Source organism: Erpetoichthys calabaricus, chromosome 13 (genome assembly GCF_900747795.2).
Source record: "Erpetoichthys calabaricus chromosome 13, fErpCal1.3, whole genome shotgun sequence".
Lineage (NCBI taxonomy): Eukaryota > Metazoa > Chordata > Cladistia > Polypteriformes > Polypteridae > Erpetoichthys > Erpetoichthys calabaricus.
This window is the reverse complement of record NC_041406.2, coordinates 100,470,221-100,496,783: the sequence shown is the minus strand read 5'-3', so window position 1 is coordinate 100,496,783 and position 26,563 is coordinate 100,470,221. Positions and strand designations below refer to the sequence as shown.

The window sequence follows — 26,563 nt, the reverse complement described above, 5'->3', positions numbered from 1 at the left end:
AAAAAGAATAATCGAGGTGCAAATTCAGAAAATAAGGAAAGTAATTATCAGCCCAGAACAAGAGGAATTGAAAAAAAAAGGACGTCCAATCCCGCTCTTAAATAAATGACAGTGAGTAAAATGACAAAGTAGAATGTCATAGAGATGTTTACAAACGTTGGCGCTAAACACATGCAGAGCAGGTTAGAGACAATGAAACCAGGGAAATTAGAAAGGCTCAAAAAAAAAAAAAAAAAAAAACCTTGGCGCTATACACGTGGAGAAAGTTAAAGGATATGAAAGTAGGAAAATTAGAAAATATAAAAAAGTAAAGATCGCAGTAGCGCAACCAAACAAACTGCCTCATTTAACTATGCACCAGTCTAACTTTGGTTTTGCACAATAATTACTACACTGTTGCACCTTAACATTTAATTCTACCTTAGTCACATAATTTTACTTATTTATTATGTTCTACTATACTGTTATCTTTCGATCTATGACTTTTTGTTAATCTGATATTCTTCTAACTTTGCACAGTTTTTGATAAGCGGATCAGGATGCATTTCACTGCATGTTGTCCTGTATAACTATGCATGTGACAACGAATCTTGAGAATTTCAAAAACGGAGTTTACCGCACATGCATTTATTGGTTACTTTGTTAATATATATATATATATATTTATCTGTCTGCTTATTTAAAAACATAAATTTACCCCAGGAGTCAAAAACGTTCTGTCTAGCCCTTATACAAAAACCTAGACAAAAGCTAGGGTATCACCTTGGTAACCCCATGTACTTTTGGAACTGTGAGAGGAAAATAGCACGACTTTACAGACTGGAGTCCAATGCAGAACTCTACTTACTTTGTAAAAAAAAAAATTATTAAATGCTGATGATGTAGATCGTTTTGTCTGTGCTGAAATTCCAAACAGAGAAACCTATCCTGACCTCATTAAAAAGATTCAGCATATTGCGACTCGCAAGATTACAAATATTGTTTTTACAGAAGTTCTGAAATAAAAGTGAAACTAATGAAATAGCAACAATTCAAAGAAAAAACAATCTTAAAAGTGTGTATCTGGAAAACCAAATACGGGGGTTGGCGAGCGAAGCAAGCAGGGGGCAAAGCCCCCTAGTTTTTTTAAAAATTAAATATTCTTCCGAAACTTATATCATTTAAGCAAACTTGAGTTAGCATGCAGTTACAAAGACTGAAGTTAGAAGAGTGTGTGGTTAGGATACAACTGCTGAAAAATCAATTTGTTCATGTTAGCATGTTTCATTTTCGCAGATTTAACAAAAAAAAAAAAAAAAAGACAATCTGTCAATTATGCATTTTTCTGGTTTTCCTATTGTGTTTGAAAACTAAAATGAAAAAAATCACATTCTCCTGTTACTCAAGTGCAACCATGGACTTCTATAGTACTGTAAAGGACACCGATAAGCATTGGCATCTAGAACTGATGTGCACAAAAATGTTACCTATAAGGGGTAAAATTCATAAAACATACTTAGACAAGAATAACTGAATCATTTATAAGGGCTGCACAGAGCAAGGTACCACTCTTTGAAAGGCCAAACTCTTTGATAAAGCCGAGTTTAAGCTGGTTCCACATTTTAAGTGACAACCTTGATGTATGTGCTAATATGAGTTGGGTGTTTTACAGTTTTATCTTTGAAGCCTGTTACTTGGTACAGTATTTACTAACACAGAGAATGTAAATGGGTACACCACGCTAAAACGATTATATGAATGCTTGGGATACTTTAGAATTACTTCTGATGTTAAGTAGTCCATGAAAATGTAAAGTTTTAGTTTAACTTCATGTAACTTTTACTTCAGTGCATCACAACACCTTTCACAAAGGCTGGAGGTTACAGAATATTAGAGATTTCTAAACAGTGTTGAGTGTGACACCAGGTAAAAAAACATTTGAAATAAATAATGTGGCTTTGTTTGACACTGTACTGGTGTTTCACTCAGTTTTTGATTACATAAAAGCATAAAATTATCACCTAAAAAACATGAATAAAAATAAAACCACACACACATTTTTAGTTTTAAATATCAAGCTATTAAAAAGTCAAAAATCATTAACTGTAAAGAACATTTGCAATTGACAATTTTTTTTAAATAGAAGTATGACCACATTTTCGTTTGGGATTAGAGCCACATCTTCACTATGACGTTTCAGTGGCCTGCCGTTTACATCTCCCACTGGTGACATCTTCTTCCATGCTTTAATTCATTGCTAAAGTGAATATGCAGGGTTTCAGTACAGCCGAGTCTCAATTGCTCAATCACAGAAAATTAGGGATGGAACTAGTTAAATTCTAGATAATGCTAGATTTTGGACTTGGTCTGAACCCGATCTTAACTTGTTGTGGTCTTGGATTCGGCAAAGCAGATTTGACTACAAATCTATATATAGCCAATGGGGCAAAGTCAGGCAGCCAGTGATTTTGCTACTGTACCTGCACAGCAATATTCAGTAATGCTGTGCACATTTATTTTTGACTAAAGCAATGGCTAAATGAGGAACAGTCGAAAGAAAATGATTACCTAATTCTCAAGTAACAAGATCACTATGATGTTCCCTTTAAGGTTTTTATAATAACTTTTAGCACACCAGTATAAAACTACTGAAAATTATAAAAAAAAAACTCTGAATTCTGAACATATATTTTTTTTTAAACTTTATATACTTTTCATTTTTTTTTTTTTTTTTTTTTTTTTACATTTATTGATTTCATAAGTGGTATTCAAAAAATGTTTACTGTGTCCATTAACGAGCAGAAGGCTCCTTTCCACATGGCCTTAGCCATCTTATGTTTACTGCCTCCTGCCTTGTCAGTCTATTCCTGGCAACCCTGCTCCTCTTCTTGGATAGCTAGCATTTAGCCACTTGCAGGTAACTCTTACCATAAATGAGGTTTCCAGCCCCAGCTAAAATACTTTACTCCCTCATCTTGCAAGTCAAGCAGAACTGCTGATGTTGTGAAACTATCTAAAACACACTGTTGGCTCACAGAATGACCACTGAAACTATGACAAAAAGATGACATTATTTGACATATTATTAACAGAAGTATTAATACTGTCACATACATGTACAGAGGGAGCACATTGGAGGCTCAGCACAAGATGACACAACATGGACAGGTTATGCATAAGTACTAACTGCTGTTCCTCTTTCAGGTCAAGAGTGTAAGAGGAGTGCAACGAAGACCTGTGGCACCAACTCCAGAGGCCTCTGTAGTCCTGCCTCTTCTGGCATCGGGGCTTATATAAACACTGCAACAGCCGGAAGCAAATTATTAGAGCTTGAACAGCCCACAGAACTAAAATCCTGATAGTATACCCAGTAGATTTTTTTAGTAGAACAATCAAAATAAGTCAGTGAATATAGAATATAAAATTTACAAAACAAGGTATACAGAAATAGTAATAGAAAAATTACTGCCATAGCATAAAACTACAAAACAAAGTACAATGTTACAGAGCATAGTAAATTAATTAATTATGGGTACAGTTTTTTTAAGATTTAAAGAGTAAGTATTGAATAATATGGGTAGTATAATATAATTGCATCAAATAGCCAGAACTACTGAAACTATCAGAAGAAAGCGCAGTAAGTGAGATTAAAGCCAGTGAGTTGGGTCTTTACCCTGGACTTTAATTTTAATAAAGTCTTCATTTCAAAAATTTTAAAACCATTTTGGTAACATCTTTGGGCGGCAATGTTTGAGCAGAACTATCTTGCATAGCATTGAACATACTAGAATGCAAATTGATTCATAAAGTCAATACTTTTGTGGAAGCACCTGGCTTTATATAATAAATTTCATCCCTTAGAATTTTACACCTGGCAGTAACACTGAGATTTGTGATGGTGGTAGTCTCCAAAGCAGGAGATGCAAATAAAAATGAGGTTTTCCTGTACACCCTCTCAGACATTGTTATATTAAAAAAAATAATCTGGCCACAGGTTTAAGAATTACAGCACAGTACCAAAATGTGTATCATGTATGATATAAAAAGCAACCAAGTTTAATAATCAGTACCATTCATGGTTACAGTATGCTGATCAGTTTCCAATTTCATCTATTTATCATGTCAAATAATTCACTCTTGTCCACATGTAGGTCTACTATCAATCAAAAGTTTTAGAACACATTACATTAACTATATCATATACTACATTATTCGTCAGTTTTTGGAGACTCCAACTTTTTTTAACCTCTGGGAGTCTATTGCTTACCTTTGTACCACATCAGGTTATTCACTGCATTTGAACCACTTATATTTCAATAATAACTGGAAAAATAGGTGTGTGTTAAAACTTGTGACTTTCTGTGTATAGAATATTTGGAATACAACAGTGAATCCTCTTCACATCCTATCTGCAGCCAATTTTACTCAAAAACCACACATGCCACCATGTTGAAGGACATCCATGTGGTTAATACAAGTGCAATCTCTGGCTCAGTAGCTGTCAGCCAAAGTGCATCAACTGTAAAATAAATAAATAAACAAACAGACCTAAGTGAGTCAGCCCAGGAAATTTACTCCTAAGGTTTTACGTATACTCCACTCATTTTATTTCAATGCAATTTTGTTTCAAGCAAAGTTAATGTTAAAAGTGTCATTTCAAACAGTAAAAGCTCATCGAACACTGGGCTCAAAATAAAACAGAGCCTTGACTGGAGAATGCCTCTTGTTTATTTATCATCTTAATATAGCACATTTTGTAAAGCTTTAACAAAAACAAACACACAGAATGTGAGTGGTGACTACTATTAAAAAAAATCTATAAATCTCCATTGATAAATAAGTTGAGACTTTCTAAAATTATAGATATGTTTAAAGGAGTAGGATTTCATTGATGTTAATTAATTTCTATATTGTTTTCAAAAATTTCAATAAATCTGTATCCTTACATGTGATAGTTCTGTACTAAGTGAGTGCTTAAATCTATTCTTGCATTTGCCTTAAGAGCTGTCGTGGTGCTCTGCACCTGCACTTAGCGATCCTCACCATGTAAGAACAAAGTACTTTGTACTATTGTATTACATTTCTGAGGTAGCAATGATAGATTAGCCATCTAGCTCTGTGATGAGGATTATTTGTGTTTTGTTTTGTGTATTGTATTTACCCCATTTTGACTCCCACTGCATGTCCAACCTACCTGGATCGGGGTCTCTCTCTGAGCAGCCTTTCCCAACATTTCATTTTTTTCCCCCACACAGACGGTTTGTTTTTTTTTTTTTTGTTAAAGCCCACTGAGGCATTCTTTGTGTGATTTTGGACTACACTAGATCAGATCAGATAAGCATTATTATGGACTTTTGGTGCAGAGTTTCTTCTTGTATCCAACCATTTTCAACCAAAGACATGCTTCTGACTCTCACTGAATTTTTTGCAGTTTCACTTCTCTACTTCTTTCCTGTGTTATCAGCATACTTTTAAAATAATCTTGAGATATACTTTCTTTTATAACTAATCCAGTAAATGTGATTTAGCTTACAGAATTCACAGATCAAAGAATGTGCATTATTGTCTCTTCTTGGCCAGATATTTAAGACCTTTTTATTTGCTTGTTTGTTTGTGTTGTAATAAAAGAAAAATCACAAGGTGTGGACAACAATGGTCCTGCAACAGAAAAACTTGTTCAGCAATATTTATACTGCCAAGCACTACCTTTTCAGGTCGCTAAAGAAAAAAAAAAAGAGAGAGAGAGAGAGAGACAGACAGAAAAAGACACAAGACAAAGGAAGAAAGTTAGGAAGCAAAAGCATACTTGTACAGTAAACTGCAAAACCAATAGACACATTTGCTGCATTTTACTAACACATCCACAGTACCAATATAAATCAGGAAAGCTAAACATGTAATTAAAGAAGATGATCCATCAAAAGTGCAAATTAACAAACTGATTGCAAAGAAAATTAACCACCATTACAGGACCAAGACTGTCCAGGATATCACAGATAGTTCCAAAGCTGCAGGTACATTCTTTAATCATATGGATTCTTAAAAATCTCAACATGTCATAATCTGAACTGAAAAATGGTGGAAGTGCTTGCAGGACTACATGCAAGATGTCTGCCCCTACTCTCATGCTAACCACAATGGTCATCTTATTCCACAAATCCATTTTCTGAAATTGGTTTAACCACTATGTTGCAGGAACCATAGGTTATCATAGCAGGAAACATTCAAGGCTAGAACCAGCACTAAACAGTTTAAAAGTCTACCGCGTGGCATGTTAATATTTATTATTATAAGAAGTGTGCCCACCTTGCACAGAATGCAGCTAGAAAGGCATCAGTATCATGCAACCCTATGCAAGACTAACTTGATTCTAGGTGGAATGATAATTATATCTACTGATTCTGGTTCACTGATTGGCGTGATCACACAAAATTCAAGATTCAATGTATTGTCATTTACAGGAACGTGAATTCCTTGGGCAGTTAGCATGCACTCACAAAGTTCATACAGATTTCTTCCCACAATACAAAAAAATGCAGTTAGGCTAACTGGCAACTCTAAATTTGTTCATTGTGTGTGCAAGTATGTATGCATTCATGCATGTATTCAAATTTTTTTTTTTTTTTTTTATAAATAAACACCACCACTGATATTGCTTTAATTGACCTCTATCCCAGGACATTTTGTGCATTCTTGACTTGTAGTGAATGTGAGAGTAGTACTTGGCAAGCCCTTTGGACATCAAAATGTGCCCATAAAAAAAGTGTGCAAGCACCAAAAAAAAAAAAAAAAAAGAAAAAAAGACTGCAAGGGAGAACCCAGCAGTGTGCCTGCAGTCAAGAAGTTGCCAATCTACAAAAAGGTTTGCTTTTTATTTAAAATAATGCAAAAAGCGTTCATCTATACAGCTGTCAGTGCAACAGAGACGGCTGTGGCTTTCACGCCTTACTGTTGGTTTCATTTGACGTTTAATAAAACGCAAACCAACCACAAGGTTCACAACTTTTTTGAAACAACAAAAATGTTTACAGACTTAAGTTAAAGCAAACAGAAATCTGCCCAATCAGGTCGACAGCTTACCTTGTTGCTTTATACCTCAGCACTTTTCACCAGTTACCATGGACATGATGGGAGTTCGCATTGATGAGCCTGACTTTTCTCTCAAAAGAACTTAAAGCACTCGGCACTTTTTCTACAGAAGCTGCACCGTGAAATCGAACTCGCTCGCACGCATGTCTGCATGCGGCCAGCTAGCTTCCCTTCAGCAGCGCTAAGCCTCCCACACTCAGCGAGTTGTTTCTATAAATAAGCATGTTTCATTGATCTCGTGGGAGCAGTCAAAGCATGCCGTCTTCCTCCTCTTAGTCAAGCACGATCCCCTTCCGACTCGTCTTCCTCTCGTTTCTGTACACCTGCTGCCAGCTGACAGGACAGCCGTCCCAGTTACCAGTTCACAGACGCACACCTGTCTTTTCTGCCTGCCTTTCCGCTGCGCAGCACCATGCAGCTCCCGCTTTCAGCGGCTTTGGGATTACACTCTTGGAACCTAGGAATCCACCCCCGCTACGTCGTCATGACAACCACAGCTCCGGCAAGCACCGCCCCCGGAGCACGCAACAGACGAAATGCTGCCTAGTAGGCTGAACCCTTTACGTAGTCACCCACTTCATTTCTTACACAAGGTGTGATTTAAAAAAAAAAAAAAAAAAAAAAGAGCTTTCCTTTTAGAACAGATAAGCCCAGCGCAGTAGCCTTATCCTCTATGCTCCCTTTAATTAAATTAATTTTGAAACTTTTAGAAACAAAATATTAGGCGCTAATCGAATAAGGACATAATTGGTAACTGGTACAATTAACTTTCCAAGTCAGGGTACTAAATCCTTAATAATAAAAATGTAATCATATTCTATATTGACACTAATCTTCCCATCCCACTCATCCACTTTATAAGTCAGTTTATGTCTAGATTCAAATGGATGGAGGGCCAATCCCAAGTTAAACTAACGGTAAACAGCCTAACAGCATGTCCTTGTACTGCGGAATAAAGTCAGTGCAAAGCCCAGAGAGCCTCTTAAAGCCAGACAGAATGCCCTGCATTTGGAAACTGCAAAAAGGTTGATGATGTATTTTACAATCCTGGCTTTTTATATGTAAAACAATTATAGATATCCTTTAGATGACACTCACACTAATGTTTCAGGTATCTGACCAAAGTAAAGAAAAAAAAATACATTCAGCAAAAGGTGTAATGGTGAAAGAAAAGTTTCATTCTGCTAATGCAGATGAAACAGAAGTTTTCTGTGGATACCCTTAACTTCAAATCAATTTCCCAATAGGAAAGAAAAAATGCATATGTTGTGTAAAACAAATAGTAACATCTTTTTTTCCAGAAGCAGCTGGAAATAACCTGACTTAATTATCACATTTTTTGTTGTAGCTTAAATACCATAAATACAATGGAAATGCATACATTTTGATTAACCTTGTAAATTTAGATTAAAATAAAGTTCATAGATCTCAAAGGCAGAAACACCCATTTTTGGAAGTTACCTAATAGACACATCGCCAATCATATTAAAACCAAAGCAACTTGTATGTGCCTTAGCATTGAACTTGCTAGCTTCCAGGACTTTGATTCAGGTGCCTCCATCCCTCCACAACACGCTTAAACAACTTGCAATGTCTTAGAGGAAGTGGAAAACAATCTTCCATAAATGCTCATTTAGTTTCCTTGCTGGTAATTAAGAAAGCCATGCCATACGGATAACTTTCATCTCCCAACCAAACCACCTGCTCTGTGGATAGGCCTCCTGGATGATACCCCTCTTGTTAGGCAGGCATTACACAAAAGGATATAAAAAGAAAATGAACTGTCAGAATCATGAGGATGTGGTTAGTACCATGCCTTCTACATTGATGAGGTCACCCAGACTATGTAAGAACCTGGCAGACTAAGATATCAGTTAACAAGACTGGACAACAAAATTTCCAAGGGCCACTAAAAATTCCACCAGCAATCTAGGAGGCCTCAGACATGTATGCTTTTAGGGAGGGGGTGTGCTCTAACAATTTATCAAATGGTAGAATCATAAATATTAAAAACAAAATATATAAACACACAAAGCCTCCTCAAGCTTTGTTTTATTTTTATACCTGGTTACAGCACAGTTCGAAAAGCAGAAATTTAAGTCTAGTTTTATCGGGAGCCCCTAAAAGAGGAACTATAATAAACTAATAGGCATCACAAACTGAGGTAAATTATGAGGAGTTCTCTTAACTGTAGCTGGAACATAAAAGTAGCAGTAAAGGGCAAACAAGGTCACTATGAAGAGGCAGCACAATCAAAACAGAGCTCCGAGCAGTAGATTTCCACTCAGGCCCTCACTTTGCAGCCTGCTCCACTCACATTTTCACCACTAATGCGTCCCTTGCTCTTAATTTCTCTGTCACTCCAGCTTCTACTGTAGCAGTTGAGTTGGGGAAAGCCACCTGCAGCAGGCCTCCAGTGGCCCATTGCTATGGCAACAGCAGGCCCGATGCTGTGTGTCGCCTTATCAAACCCGCACTTTGTGCATGGCAATGCTCCACAACAGCAGCTAAGCTTCTCTGCAGGATTTGTTCTCTCTCTCTTGCTCTCTTTTCGTCAACATTAGCAACCAGTACTAGCCACAACAAAGTGCACTCAGTTGATAATAAAATACATTTCACAGGAAGATGCAAGGAGCACATTTAAAAAGGTTCAGGCACCCGTGTACTCTCATTGTTTTTCCTGCTTGTTCCTCAGGATTCCATCTTTCAGCAAGTTATCAATTTCAGTTCAAGAGATTTACAGAGATCCGTCACAAGAAATACTGGTAAAGTGAAAAATTCTGTTATCTATTTGGTTAACTTTGATAATATCCACCATTAAAGATCTGTTGCATCTCTGAAGTGCAAATAACCATAAATCGATGTTTAAATGTAATAGTTACTAGAAAGAATGCATGTAACTTATCAAGCCACTACGTGTTTAATATACTATACAATGTGATAAGAGGGCTCTGAGACTTCCAAAACTATCAGTTGGCGAATTCTGACTCAGGGAATGAAGTTAACACACACAAATAGTAGTAACAGAAGTCCTTCTGAGTGCTCCCATACCATACCAAAGCAATGCTACAGGCAAAAAAAAAATGTCCACCACACACAGATTATTGATATATCATGATTAATAAAGTTTAATCTAATCTAATATCATTTCAAATGGCAGATACAGTGGTACACAAAAAGACACAGGCCAGAAATAGCTTGATGAATCTGCTTAAAAATTTCCTTTATTGAGAGGAATTATGTACTATACCGATTCTACGGTTACAGAGCACACAATATTCATAATACCTTCTGAAAAAAAAATGAATTGATGTTAATCAAGAAATGCATAATATATCTACAAAATAAACAACTCCACTGAACTACAGTCAAAAACGCATAGCACTGAAATAGAGATTTGGCAATGTAATGAATCTTCCAAAGCAATCCTGCTGTAAATCACATAAAGCCCAAAGCAGCTACACAAAAAAAAAAACACAGAATAAGATCCAGGGACCTGCAAGTCTCACTTTCCTTTGCAAAATTCACAGTAAACATAACATTCACCTAAGGCAAGAAACAAACTATTGCTTCCAGACAAAAAAAACAATATTAGTCTGCTAAAAACATGCAAACAAACCTGAAAGATTCTTAAGGAATTTACTATGTACACAAAAGTCAGATGTGGAACTTTGTGTGTAATATTGACACTATTACAGCTGGTAAAAAATCAAGTAGTGATCCCATTTGGAAAACAGTGTAAAACATAAGTACCAAGAATATAGAGCTGCTCTAAACAACTTGCCAACCACTGAAAGAAATATTCTTTTTTTTGTATCAGACAATTAATTCTACAAAAGAATGTTAGAATCTCTATTCATCAGCTGATGTGCAACTGGGTCAGGCATTAAGAGAAAGACACTAAACAAACAAGAAAGTTTAGGACAGAAGGGCAGAAGAAAAAGGATGGCTTATGATTCACTATAACAAATTCAAGCCCTAAATTCCATTGAATTACTCTAGAGGACCTAAAGCAAGTAATTTGTGATATAAAATCCTCAAAGGTTAGAGATCTTGGAGTTCACACAAATCAATGACAGAAAAATCCTTTAGAAAAGTGTTGTTACAGTTAAATGTACCGAATCCACCGACTAAACCTAGATTAGCTGATTTATTTTTCCACAGAGTTATATTAGGCCCTGGAAGGCTTTGTCTATGAAAAAAAATATTTACGGTGTTGCTCATTTTCGCAAGTACTCTTATTTTGAAGGCTAAAAATAAAGATTCAGAAAATTTTGCAAGGGCACAATTAAGTACACACTAATGAACTAAACTGAATTGACTCCCATTTCTGACTCTAATATTTCCAGTAGTACAAATAATATTTGTATCTTCGGGCATTCATGTTTTTCAGTTTATATTAGCCATAGTTGTTGACATCTGATACAATAAATTCATGGACTCTTTACCATATTGGCCAAGAATCCGCTGATTCAATTTTCAATCACCTCATACTTCAAAATTCACCAGGCCACAGCATCAACAAATATTTCTTTTACTGACAGAAGTACATCTTTGCAGGGTATTCAGCTGCCATAATCTATGGCAATAAGTTCTGTGTTCAGATGTAACAGCAATGATGGATTAAACGGTTAGTTGACTGTCTACAGCCCACAATCACAAGTCTTGTTAATTTTTGTTCTGAATTACACATACATACAGTCTGCAGATACCAAGCTTGCCGTTTTAAATACCATTGCTTCTGTATATGATGCTTTCACTTAGTGAGCAGTCAATTACAATTGGAAGGACAGGTGCACCTAAGTGGTTACCCAATGAAGAGATTAATCCCCAGACCTCATCTGAAGTTTATTTTAAGGGAAGCAATTCATTCAGACTTCCTTATCTCTCTCAATGCAAATGATAATTATTACAGCAAGACCCAGGCTAAAGGTAAAGATTCCTTTATTTGGTATAAACATACTAATTGCATATCCATCTTTAACAGAGATTCATCTAAGAAAGAGCTGGGCTGAGAAATGGTGCATGTTAAACATGGGAAAAACCAAATGAAAGTATATTTGAGGCTTGCAATTTTTCAAAGAACACAATGCTATATTTAATAAATACATTTTAAACTCAAAATTTATGCATTTGACTATACTGTGTACAATTGATCAAGCATAAACACTTACAATAGTGTCAAAGCATATTCCCAGTGGTAGATTTCATATTGTAATTCTTGACCTTTGCTAAAATTACAGAATAGTATACCCCCCCACCCCCCCCACCCCCCCGAGAAAAATGCCTGAACAGCTTCTGTTTGTTTCTGCATGTTTATATAATTTTACACTGTAGGTATTAAATATAAAAGCAACAACACATACTTTTAAGAATTTTCTGATGAACACAGAAAAACATAAGTACAATTTTACTCTACCATCAATACTCAAGAAATCAACAAAATGGTTTAACAGGAATGTTTAATTTGATCAGTTTCTTACAATTACAATTTCCCTACTCCCTTCCTGGAAGCCTCACTGTAAATAACTTTGTCAGGATAATATTTAAAAAATTGGTAAGGCTTTGATTAAAAGTACTTGTCAATGCTATTAATAAAACAAAAATACAAGGAGATTAAGGGTTACCTGGAGGTTATTAAGTACTCAGTGATCATAGTGGCAACAATAAAATAGTTAATATAATGGAGCTTAAAATTATTTTCAGTTAATTACTATACCAACAGCATAAATAACATTTAGATCTAGAAAGATATATGTTAACCAAGCTCTACCACAGATATTCTGATTCTAAGCAAATACTGTATACAATTGGGATTACGTGACAGACTGGCATTTCATTGAAGATGTTACCTGCTTAGCACCCGAAGGTGATAGGCTAAGTTACATTTCCCTGCAACTTTGCTTTGGAATAACTGGGTTCAGAAGATGATGAATAGATGGAGGGGAATATGCATATGCAAGGTTTAACTAGGTAGGGTTGCTAGGGTTTTTTTAATATTGTGCGTAATGTAAGATATGTATACAGCTAATTAGAGAAAACATTATGAACTAGTCCCCAAAATCCATTATAAAATTAAAAAGACAAAACCGTATGAACTATTCCCAAAAAAAAAACCAACTTCATTGGATATTATCAAACTGGCAAAAACACTGAGCACTAACTAATGAAAAGGGAAAAGATAATGCAGCAACATTAACTTTAAGAACAATTCACCCCAACCCCCTTTTCACATGTCAATGTATTCCAGTTAAAATTGTATAGTAATCATGTTTTAAAAGTTATTTTATTAGAAATAATTAGTTTTCTCAGAATGAAGAGAGGTCTTCGATGTCTCTGCTATTTAGAAAAGCAGAAAGCTCTTACTTATGTTGACTGAGGCACAATGAACTCTGCTAGATATACTCACAACAAAACACATCTGTATATAGTACATTCTTTCGGAAAGTACCTTTAGCAAGAACTGAAACAGGGAAGCCACATCCTGATATCAAAAAAAAAAATAGCCAACTAATGCCAATAACTAGACAAAAAATACATACACAAATTTTATAAAACAACATTCTTTTCAGTTAAGTGCTTTTTGCAGGTTAATTAAATTTACAGCGTGGCTCTGTAACACAGCTCATGTGTAACGAATATTTGAACACTCTGTAAATAACTGCAAAAGTGCAACTATTTAAAAGTGATTAAAGGTAGATATAACTAAACCACATAAGCAAGAGCAGCAAATTTTGAAGCATATATCTGTTTTACAGGAATAAAATAAGCAACTAGATAATGTGCTTTTGTACTATAATATATGGCAGGTGTAAATGAACCAGAAATGAGTGCTTCCTGCATTATACTGTGAATTATTCTTAAATATAGCATTAGCATAGTGCAATTAAAAACCTTCCTTCCTAAAATTGTTTTTTATAAAAAGACACCTTGCAAAAGTGTCAAACTTTAAATACATTTCAAGCATGCTTTCTGCCTAACACATATTAAACCAAATCAAATTTCATTTGTCACATACAAATTATACTTGCAGTACGATGTGGTGAAATACTTAGTTTCTTTACTTCAAATAAATGATCAAATTTGACAAATTATGTTTTCTTAATAATGCATAATAAACATGGAACAATTAATGTGCATTGTAAAATAAAGAAAAATAAGTATCCAACCTGTGTAGTATTTACAGTATGTTATATAAAAAATAAAATACATATACTGTACACACATATATTTAATAAGCATACTGTACTGTGTGGCAAGAAGGAAGAGACAAAGGGAGAGTGAGACAGAACTGCAGTATTAATATGGCAAATGTAATATAATAAAACATATTTTCCATGTCCCATAAGAGGGATCAACTGTACCGAGGAAATAAAAACAGACAAACACAAGTGCAAATGCAAAATTCAAAAGAATATCACCATAATTATTCTGCATACTTGTAAAATTTAGTCATGGGACTTTTTGTAACGGATTGCTTTGCTGAGGTTTCCATTAAGCAGATGTTACTAAACCTGTTTTTGCTTTAAATTCTGTTGTAGTTACAGTTGCTAAAAACCTTCACTCACTGTGCCTCGGGGAAAGAAAGTTCCCTATATGAAAAACCTATACATTAGCTTTAAAAATGTATTCTAGGCTAGAAAAAACAAAGGAGACTAGTGATTCAACTTAGAACTTGAATCTGTAGACAGCCCGATATTAGCAAATGCATTGAAGTTAACCCTTCCATGTCAAGAGTCATAAAGCAAAAAAGAGATGAATATGAAATTTCTTGCCCGGTTTAAAGTTTGTACCTTTGAAAAGTGCCTTAATAAGTAAACTCCAATCAAGCAAAAGGTAAGTAATAAACAAGTCAAAGTTACAGAAGTGGTGAAAATTTAATAAACACTACAACAGGTGAAATTCAATGCTATTGAAATAGGAATGAGGCATAATGAGTTGCCACAAAATGAAGGGGTTCAAAAAATTAATTGCAAGGGGTAGTACATTATAGAAAATCTAAAAGAAATATACAGGGTGTCCAGAAAGTCTCTTTACAATTTTAAAAAATTACTAAAAAGGCAATTGATTAGATAGGTTAATCAAATTTATCCTATGTACTCAGTCGTTATCAAAGTTTGTTTTAGTGATGAGGCAACCTTCCACGTTTCAGGGAAACTGAACACACATAATGTGAGAATCTGGGGCTCAGAAAACTCCCATGTGACTAACTTCACCAAGATAGTCCAAAGGTGAATTTGTGGTGTGGGATCATGTGCAATCGAATCATTGGTCCATTTTTCTTCAACGAGAGATCAATTACTGCAAATGTTTACCTTTGACCTTTTGTTACTGAATCAAACATTTCCAGATTGGTGGATTGGAAGGGGTTTCCTCCCACAGTCCAAAGACATGCAGGTTAGGTGGATTGGCAATTCTAAATTGGCCCTAGTGTGTGCTTGGTGTGTGGGTGTGTTTGTGTGTGTCCTGCGGTGGGCTGGCACCCTGCCCAGGATTGGTTCCTGCCTTGTGCCCTGTGTTGGCTCCAGCAGACCCCCATGACCCTGTGTTCGGATTCAGCGGGTTGGATAATGGATGGATGGATGGATTGGAAGGGGTGGCCCAATTCCCTGGACACCTTGTTCACCAGATATCACTCCCCTGGACTTCTTTCTGTGGGGTTATGTTAAAGATATCGTGTATTGAACAAAGATACGGGACATTAATGACCTGAAGCAAAAGATCACGGATGCCATTGCCACCATTGATGACGCTATGCTACAGAGAACATGGCAAGAAATCAAGCACTGTCTTGATGTGCTTCGTGTAACTAATGGTACCCATATAGAGGTGTATTAAATGAGGCAAAAAAAAACTACATTTCTACTCCTCATTTTGTAATAAAATAGAATAATAGAATATTATTGTTTAAATCTCTGAAATCCGAAAGCTCAAAAGGTGAACTGTTAAATTACCTGATAATAATGTGTTTTGTTAAGGTACAAATACAAGTTCCCTGATCAAGAACTGTTAACAGACTGTGAGCTAATTTTACTTCACAACTTTTGGAGCTTTATTGGTCTATTAATTACATACCCTTTACAGATGAAGATATCAGTTTCACTAATAAACAGCATTACAGCAAACTAAAATCTTTAGTTTGTTAATACCATCAAAACCCATTGCAAATTTTGACAAAATGTAAAAACCACACTATTAATTAAGCTTATAGCCTTCTAGTGGTTTTGAATCAGCTTTGCAATATCAGAAACAGAAAACAAATCTGACCATTATTATCAGAATTTCTCAATTTATTTATTTTTTTACTTGAAACTAAAGTAACTAAATATTAAAAATTAGGTTCTTTTGGTAAAGGCAGTTTCAATAGCTGCTGAAAAAATGTTTCTTTTTATCAAATGTGCTGAGCAAAATAGCTCAAAGTTGTACTGTCAAATTACCGGATAATAATGTGTTTTGTTAAGGTACAAATACAACAGGTTCCCTGATCAAGACTTGTTAAGGAATGTCATCAAAATGTGATATCAGCAGCAAAATTCAGCAAAGTAACTGAAATTTGATCTGAATTTAAAGAGACAGAACATGTTGACTTCTCATATGCGTAATTATTCCCAAGTGTTCTATGCTGCAGTCTCCTATAGAAGTAACCCGAGCTCAAAAGAAGCACAATTCCTGAACAACTTATCAAGAAAGTGTGCTCTATCACTGGGTGAAAACCGGACACACTGCAAGCGGCTGTGTAAAAGAGGATAATGACAAAATTGGATGCCATCATGAAAAATCCCCTCCAGGAGGCACTCTCTTGGATCACTTTTAGCCACAGGTTCATTCTACAACAATGTGCTAAGAAGTGCCTCTGAGGGTCTTTTTTGCCACTGCTATCAGATAATTCAATGCTTCCACCTGATGTACTTGTTACGTTTATTTATTAATTTACGTATTGGCCGATTGGCAAAATTATCTGTCCTGTGAGCCTGTATTCTTGTTTTTTTATGTTTCTGCTGCTGTATGGATCGGAATTTCCCCATGGGATCAATAAAGTTTATCTAGTCTAATTGCATTTTCTGCCACTTCTTTATTTCCCTTGCCATAATGACATATACTCGTAGCATTGCTATCATCATGAGGACAATGCAGGAAAACAGTCATACACTGGACACTGATCAACATGACCACATGTTTTTGTAGTGCTGGTGGAAACCAATGTAACTACTGGACCCCCACTTGAAAACATGCAGAATTCACGTAGGAAAAAGGAGTCAAGTATTCAGTTTGATTGACATTTTTTTGGAACACAATGCCTGAATTATTGCACTGGTTATATCTTTGACTGAACTGTATTTTACTATGTGCTCTCTTAATGAAGATAAAAAACAAAACCAAAAATAAGCAGTACCAGTAAGCTCAGCAAAGACTGCACTGTACATAGGAGCATATGTTACTCAGTTATCACACCACCACCATACCAAAAACATACAGCATAAAAATTAATATTGTGTATTCTCCCTTTGCATCAAATGATTTTACTATTCAGTCCTGCCTAGGAACACAAATAAAAATTATGCCATAGTACAAAGTTCAAAAAGTAATTATATTCAAGAATATAAACAAAGCTGTCTGCCCAACTAGGAGACTCCCTACCTTCTTTCAACTGCGATTACATCATGGAACATTCCTGACCTTCATCTTGACTTCAACTTTATGACCTGTGTGCATGTGATATTCTCTGCCACAGTGAACTACTGTAGTGGTTGTTTTTGTTTAGGTTTCTATTAGGAGGCACTCATGTGTCTTATGTGCATTTATGTAGCAGCAGTAAGTGCTGTAGATGTTTCACACAGTTCAAATGCAGTTTTGATTATTCTTTTAGCTCAGAACACCTACACAAGTTATACTTTTAGTGTTACTTTTATCCAAATAACCTGTCTGGTCTCATTTTAAAATGAAAAGTTTCGTTTTACTAATCAAGCAGTGATAATCTACATATATTGTGCTATTTTAGCTGAAAACTACTCCACATAATGTAAATCGTAAATATTTTTACTAAAACTGACAACAGATTTCATGAAAAAGTGCTCCATTCACAAGATACATGAAGGAAGAAAAAAGAAAAATGGGAACACGGGTAAGAAAGTACAATCTATTAAACTGATCATATACAGTGGATTCAGAAAGTATTCACACCCCATCCCTTTCTGCCCACTTTATTGTGTTGTAGATTTAACTTTGAATGGGCACATTTGCAATTTTGGCCAATCAATCTACACTTAACCCATAATGACAAAGTAGAAAAAAATGAAATCTTATTTACAGGCCCTTTGCTGGGCCACTCCACATTGTGGTTAGGCACATCCTGTTAGTTTTAATTATCCCTGAGATGAGCCTTGAACTTGATTGGTCTCCACCTTAGGAAAACTAAATTGATTGGACATCATTTAGAAAGGCACACACCTGTACATATGAAGTCCCACAATTCACAGTACATGTCAGGACAAATACCAAGCCAAGAAGTCCAAGGAACCCTCTATAGACATTTGCGATAAAATTGTGGTGATGCATAGATCAGGGCAAGGCTACAAAACTATTTTTTATGTTTTGAGTGTTCCCAGGAGCACCACTGCCTCAATGATTGTGAAATGAAAGGAGACTGAAACAGTCACTGCACTTCCAAGAGTTGGCCGTCCAGCTAAACAGAGTAACCTAGCAAGAAGGGAGGTGACCAAGAACCCAATGGTTACTAATAGAGCTTCAGAAGTCCTATGCTGAGATGGGAGATTCTGATGGAAGGAGAACCACCTCAGCAGAACACCATCAATCAGGTGTTTATGGTAGGTTGGCTAACTTTTGCTTGGAGAGTAATAAACAGCACTTAAAAGACTTTTGAGATTATGGCAAAAAAGATTTTCTTGTTCAAAAAGACAAAAATTTTAATCTGTTAGATCTCTAAGCACTATGTCTGATGAAAACAAGGCACCACTCATCACCTGCCTGACACCATCCTGCTGCCTGAAACATGGCGGTGGCAGCATCATGCAATGGGTGTGCTTCTCACTTGCATTAACAAGGACACTGGTCAGAATTAAAGGAAGGATGAATGCATGCAAATACAGAGAGGTCCTTGAAGAAAACCAACCTCAGACTAGGGAAATGGTTCAACTTTCAGTATGTCAATGACTTAAAGCATACTGCCAGTTCAGTGCTATAGTAACTTTGGCACAATCTGACTCTCCTTGAATAGCTAACAGAAGCACAGACTTAAACCCAATAGAACATGCCTGGAGAGGCCTGAAGAGGGCAGTTTGCAGATGACTCCCATCCAGTCTAACAAAGCTTGATAGGATCTGCCTGGAAAAATGAGACAAACTGCCCAAACCCAGGTGCACAGAGCTTTTAGAGACATACCAAGACTACTCAATCCTGTAATTGCTGCCAAAGGGTCTTTTCCAAAATAATGAAATTGAGGTTTGAACATATGATTATGCATATATTCATGTGAAAAAGTAAACACCTTATGAAGCGTTTTCTTCTTTTATAACATACAAGTAAGCCCACGATTCGCTAGCGAATCGGAAATCCAAGAATGGCAATCAGTTTCTGTTCCATCTGATATCTGGATGGATGATACATCATGGAGGGTGGGTGCATCTGGGGAAATGTCATTTAATTCAATACGCATATCTGTACTAAAGCGGTTTCGTTTTGTGGAGACGTGATTCTGTTGCCTTTGCTGACACCGACTGCTGGCAGAGTGGAGCACAGCAAGTTTAGTTCACAGGTTGTGGTGTTTGTGTGCCAGCCACTGAGTCGGGAAAGCCGCTGGGTTTGAGCCTGTGACCGTTATGTGATCTATATTACTGGCACAGTGGATTAGAGCAAGTGTAGTGAACAGGTTGTGTTGTTTGGGCGCCACCTACTGCCTCTGGGAAGTCGCTGCGTTTGACTGTGGGGCATGCGCCACGGCGCAATATGCTCCTCGGTGGGAAGCCGCCGCGTGATGAAATATCATGGAGGGTATATGCGGTGGTGTGGGCGGTCATATCCGGGCGGCTGTACAACCTGGCATGCACGCTTTACCTCAGGTGTAGTTCACAGGTCGTAGGCATGGTAAAGTTTCCATTTCATTCAATAACTCTATTTGAACTAAAGCGGTTTCTTTGTGTGGGCACCTTCATTCATTGTTTGTATCCATGACTGTACAGGTTGTCTTGTTTGGGCGCTCACAGGTTGTGTTGTCTGGGCGCCACCTACTGACTCTGGGAAGCCGCTGCGTTTGACTCTGGGGCTGGCAACGCCGCGTTTTGGGATGCCGCTGCGTTTGACTCTGGACTCTGGGGCGGGCGCCAAGGCCGCAGTGCGCATGCGTGCGTTTGACTCTGGATTCTGGGGCGGGCACCAAGGCCGTAGTGCGCATGCGCCTCGGTGCATCCGCCGTGCATAAATTAACTGTGGTTTAGTAAGATAGATGCTAAAATGTCAAGATTTGATCTTCATTTAAAAAAGTATAAAGGTGATATAATAACAAACATCATGTTTGATTTACATTTTGCAGTCCATTGTATAATTTTAAAAAACATAAATGCAAATTTCACATGTGGAAAAAGTAAGTCCCCGCTGCATTTATCACTACCTAAATAACAAACATTTGAATCAGGTACAAATGAATCAGGTGCATTATAGAGGATCTTGTCTGAACCAGACTTTCCATCATTAGAAAGGGCCTGCACATATTAGATCTATAAGGGAGGTGAGCCGGAAGTAAACTTTTTCTTTCCAGAAACAACATTTGGCCAAAACTAAATTTTGCAAATGAACATCTAGGCAGAGACCACTGCCAGGACTTCTGTTTTTGCTTCATCTACATCAATGTCACTGGACAGATGAGACAAATCTGGCCATAGTACCAGAAGACATGCTTGGCAAAAACTAAAAAAAATCAATCAACCAGGAGAGCCTGATATCAGCTGTAAAGCATGGTGCTGGAAATGTCATGGTTTGGGGCTACTTTGCTGCATCAGGTCCTGGGCAGCTTACTATCACAGAATGCACTATCAATTTTTATTTTACTAAAGGGTGCTCAAGGATAATGTGAAACCATTTGTCAGAAGACTGAAGCTCAAACGAAAGTGGAACATACAACATGACAATGACCATAAATATAGCAGTAAATCCACCTAAGAATGGCTGAAAAAAAAGAAATGGAGGGTAGTGCAATGGCCAAGTCAAAGTCCAGACCTTAATTCCATCACGCTGGATGAAACATGATGTGCAAATAAGACACCCCTCAAATATTGCTCAACTAGAAGAATTCTGCATGAAGGAGACTGGTAGACAGTTATTGGAAACCCCCATTTGAGCGGGTAATACTAGTTATTAAAGCCTTAGTTAATGGTGTATTTGTTCATTTTTCATTGAATAAAATTTCATTTTTTTTTTCCTCTCCATTAAAGCACTTTTGTCTAAAGATGCTATTTAAATGAAGATCAAAATTTTATATGTCAACATATGTTTAAAAAACATTTCATGGGGTGTACTTACAATTTCATAGGACCGTGAAAATATGAATGAGAGATTTCAGTTTTTGATTTTTACTAAATTTCCAAGCCTTTCTGAAAACATGTTGTCACTTTGTCATTATGGGTTACGGAGAGTAAATGGATGGTAAATGTATCCAATTAAAAATAAATCTCAATAAAGTGTGCAGCAATTGAAGGGGTCTAAATACTTTCTTAATCCACTTTGCCATGCCCTGTAGTAGTAATAATATTATCACGTGTACAGAGAACAATAAAGCACAATAAAGTTCTTTCTTGCATGTGTATGGCCTGCTCTCATAAAATACAATAGAAAAGTATATTTTAAAATAAGTAGCAGAAAAAAAAAACACACACTATACCAGTTTCACAGAAATAAAAACATTTAAGCATACAGTCTCTGTAGCTCCAAACTGCACAATACTATGACAGGATTGATGAGAAGGTCAAACATTTTCCATCACAGAGCTCACCTGACATTAACACACTATGTAATCGACTGAAATTGGCAGCATGCCATGAAGAAAAGTTAACTTGCTAGGCAAAAATGCACAAGAGCTTATCAAATTTTGTGGTAAACATAAATACACCATAAAAATAGCATATAACTCTTCAATTATCATTAAGGCCTATCGACAACAACAATATAACAAACCCAGATATTTATGAGGCAAAACTTTTATACTTGTGCTCCATGCAAGAAATAAATACTCTCTTACCTTTCAGGTTTTTAGGATTATTTTGTTTTGTGCGTGGCATCTTTTTTCCCTCCCAAATTACTAGTCCATTATTGAAGACTCAATTTTGGCTTACTTCATTGCAACAGGACCACAGCCAGAATATGTGGTACTGGTATATATACCTGTATGAAAGTACACATTTAGAATGTCATTGATCAAGCAGAGCAACATTGTTTATTTAAATAATTCTTTTGCCAGCTTATGAGCAAATAAAATGTCATTCAAATATAAGTTTAAAATATTTTTATCTAGTACCTGAAAAGTTAAACATTTAGAAAAATGACTATCATTTACATCTGTATTGCAAACTTGTCGGGGTTATATAAGCCTTCAAAAACAGCCACAACAAACTGCTTTTTAAATTATTTTTTCACATAGAAATAAATCCATCCTATTTGTTTTCCTTTAGCAAATTCAAGCTAAAATAGTCCTATTAAACTGAGTGTGCTAGATATGCTATAAACACTACTAATGCTAGTGTGAATCTGGCAATTCTACAATCTAAAAGAGAAAAAAGAAAATTAAAATGGCAACATTACAAAATAAATAAAAATCAACTCTCTAGGATAATATATTGCTATTCTTGCATTTCATTTTCAAATGACTGAAAGTACAACATTAAAATAAAACTTTGCACTCGTGCTTAACTCTGTTCATTCATTTTCCACATGATCGTTATTCAGGCTCATGTTGAATGAAATTTTAACCTGGCATCAAGAAGTAAAAGGCGGTAAACAACCTTGCTTTGGGCACACATTATTCAAAGGTGATGCACATTTGCATTATGAACACTACTGCAAGGTGCTTTCCATGTATAGAATAGTTGATCCAATAGTCTTGCAATTAAAGAATTGTTGAGTGAAGTAATTTGTCATACTAAGGAGTCAGCAGCAGGAAGAGAGCCCAAAATCTTTTCATTGCTGTTTAAATCTTTAGACATTCAATAAACTTTCCTTAATGATTATTTGGTTCTTAATAACAACATGTATAGGAAACAATCCTCATCTCCTACACTCCTAGCTATAAATGACTTCACCGTGAAATCATTTAAATTTCTTGGCACAACTATCACTCACAGTCTGAACTAGGATGAAAATGCAACTACTCTTAACCAAAAAGTTCAGTGTTTTTACTCTATGAAATTAAAAAAAAAAAATGTATTTTTTTTTTTTTTTTTTTTTTTTTTTAAGTGTAACCTTTTCCAATCAGTGCTGATGCAGTTTATACAGCTGTTAATGAAGGCATTCTCACTTTCTCCTTGACGGTCTGAAATGGCAATGCATCTGCTCGCTCGAAACAAACTGCAGTGAGTTATTCAGATGAAAAAAAAGATTGTAGGTGTACAACTGCACTTGACGGGTCAGGAAACTTGCCAGAAATATAACCAAAGACCACACTCACGGAGGCAACCATCTTTTGCAGTTATGTAACCAGTCACTTAAGGCAAGAACTAATAGACATATAAACAGTTTCTTTCCTACTGCAGTCTCTGTCATTTCCTGATTTCTAAACTCCACCATCTAATCTAAAATTATGTTTATTTTATAAGGACTTACTTAATATATTACTGGGCGGGTGCGTAATCCTACTGTACTATTTTTTATATATATCTGTTTTGTGCAATATCTGTAAATAATACTGTGACAACAGATTTTATTTACCTTCTTATGTGTATGGATGTAAAACCAACAGAAATTCCTAACAGCTATATTTCCTGGCAATAATAAATAAACCTAACCTATTAAACAATATAATTTTGTTCGTGTGCCTTACAATTCACTGGCTATTTTATCAAAGGTTGAGAAATCTTCACAAAGTTAAAACTATGAATGCATAATTAAGCCAAAATATGTTTGAAAGCATTCTTGAATAAACAAAGCATGGAATTGTCTGACAAATATTTTAATTTTCTTATACAGATTAAACGGGACTGATGTTATCTAACAACATTGACTCTTCTTTAAAATGCCATCGAGTTCAAACAAAACAATGCGCCTAAATTACGTTTGATTTCTTCAGCTTCAGATTTGTTTTAAATGTTATATTACATCATGTATGCCATGACTTTCTGCACATTGGTATGAAACTGCACCTAACATATGTCTATTATTCCATAAGGTCTTCCACCTTCGAGCAAGCTCCTTTTGGATGGATGGTCCATTTGAACCAATATTTAAATGAAAACGCACGGCTCAAAACCTGGATCTCTGGTCCCCCAAAATCGAAACTTGAACTCAAAGCAAATTCGCAGCTCTGCAAAATCCGAAAAACAGTTGCTTCGTTCTTTATTATTATGCAATGCATATGCATTACACTTCTAATAAATTACGGACTCACACACACAGTGGGTACACTATTCTGAATAAACGTACAATTAAACCCAGTACCTTACCATGGCTTTGAGTATGAGAAGCCGAGGCCAAGCCAGGCGGGACAAACCAGGACGTGAACCGAATATTCGACCGAATCTGCACTGCCATGCTATAGCTGCTGCCATCAGAGTTTTGGTGAAGTTGCACAGGGGTACTTGGGCACTTGCAATAATTTATCGGCAAATGGACGTGGGGAAATTTACCGCAGCTGTCGCCTATCTAAACCCACTAGGAAAGGGGGCCGAAAGCACCGACAGCTGGAATGATGCAAAACAAAGGCAAAACGGCAAGGCGACATCGCGTCGAACGGTCCTTAATAATAGCAAAATTTTAAAAAGCCGACAGCATAGGAAGAAGAGCCAGTCTCTCCTGGCTTTGTTGTTGTTGATGTCTGTCAGCGTGCAGAAGCGGAACAGGCGATCAGCCAGTAGATTCGCGCGATCCGTTCCGGTGATACATTGTCAGCAGTCGGCGTTAGACGCGTAATTCCGCTGCAAAACATACAACAGGCGAGGGGGGTGGGCGTCGTCGCGTCGCTGCTGTCTTTGCAGGACGCCGGTGCACATGATGGGTTTGCTTACCTCTAAGCAACAAGATAGTCTAGGTACTTCTTTCCAGAGGATAAACCAAAACACATAGGTCGGCATACACATCTTATTTGATTGTGTTGCCGCGGTTGGTCTGTTTACGTGTCCCCCTCCCCAATGAAATGCAACGTGCTAACCGTCGTCCCAGTGAAGCGCCCTGGCTGAGTGAGACGAAGCCGCCGGCACGGCTCACGCTCACGTTGCGCAGCACGCACGCTCGCTCGCTTCCTCGTTCGTTCGTTCACTCCGGCTTTTCTTTCACAGATTCTTTCACGTGAAGGTTAGTATTTCACACCGCCAGAACCGCGCAGCTCGCTGCTGGGGGGAGGGAAAAGGGGCGGGGCCTGGGAAAACCCCTGTGCGAAAAGAGCGTTGCAAACGGCGTTTCCCAGGTTTCTAGGTGCACCGCTAAATCAACATATATACGAATAGGAACAACAATAAGAAAATTAAACGGGGATGCAAGAAGCGGCCACCATATTTGCCCACAGTGCAATCACACAAACTGATGTTATGGGAAGTGAAGGCATAATAATCGTCATAATCATAATAAAAGCTAAACAAATGGACAAACGTGGTACAACAAGCAACGTTTCCACGACCTCTAGGAAAAATAGTCTGACATGTTCCTCATAAAAAAAAATCTCAATTAAACAAAAAAGCGTCGTATCTAACGACAAAACTGCTTTTGTCGGCTCCAGACATGAGCGAGACCTGCAGCTCCTGAAAACTCCACCAGCCCAGACGCACTCGCGTGATTCTCAAAGCGAGTCCGAATGGTTTATACTTACGAGAACTGAGCTTAACAATTCCGCTATGTGTCTGCTTTGTTTTGAGGGCTTTTCTGGAACGGTTATGGAAAAAGAACTATTTTCAAGGTTTTTTCAACCTTCTTACTTTCTATTGCAGGAAACAGGCAGGCCCACTGACGTCAGTGGGGGTCCCGTCTCCACCTCCTAGTCGTCTCGCCGAAGGGCAGGGGGTTCGAGACGGACGATCAAAAAAGCGGCTGTATGATAAAAAAACAAAACGACTAACTTGATATTAAAATATTTTTTATATTGTTCATTAACTATAATATGATAATTACAATTCTTATAAATATTTTTTTTCTAGTGAATAATTCCTCATGCAAAAATTTACCTTCCAAAAGTACGCCCTCGTAAAGCTCCTTAACACCCCCGCCTTTTTTTTTTTTGCACATAGTTGAGAAGTGACGGATATCCCGGAGGTTCCTTGTTGTCAGCTCACGTTGTGTCCCTTCACTA

General features: G+C 36.8%; 1 protein-coding gene across 1 annotated transcript in view; it reads right to left on the bottom strand.

Annotated features, from left to right (window-relative positions):
• The window catches only part of hivep1 (HIVEP zinc finger 1), a 141,150-nt gene extending 114,919 nt beyond the window's left edge, over window positions 1-26,231 (bottom strand). Inside the window, exons 1-2 of the mRNA XM_051935561.1 lie at window positions 26,087-26,231; window positions 22,316-22,458 (exon numbers count right to left, since the gene is read on the bottom strand). Coding sequence (XP_051791521.1) covers window positions 22,316-22,355 — 40 coding nt within the window. The 5' untranslated portion in view covers window positions 22,356-22,458; window positions 26,087-26,231. The remainder of the gene's footprint in view (window positions 1-22,315; window positions 22,459-26,086) is intronic.
• Between the last annotated feature and the right edge of the window lie 332 nt (window positions 26,232-26,563).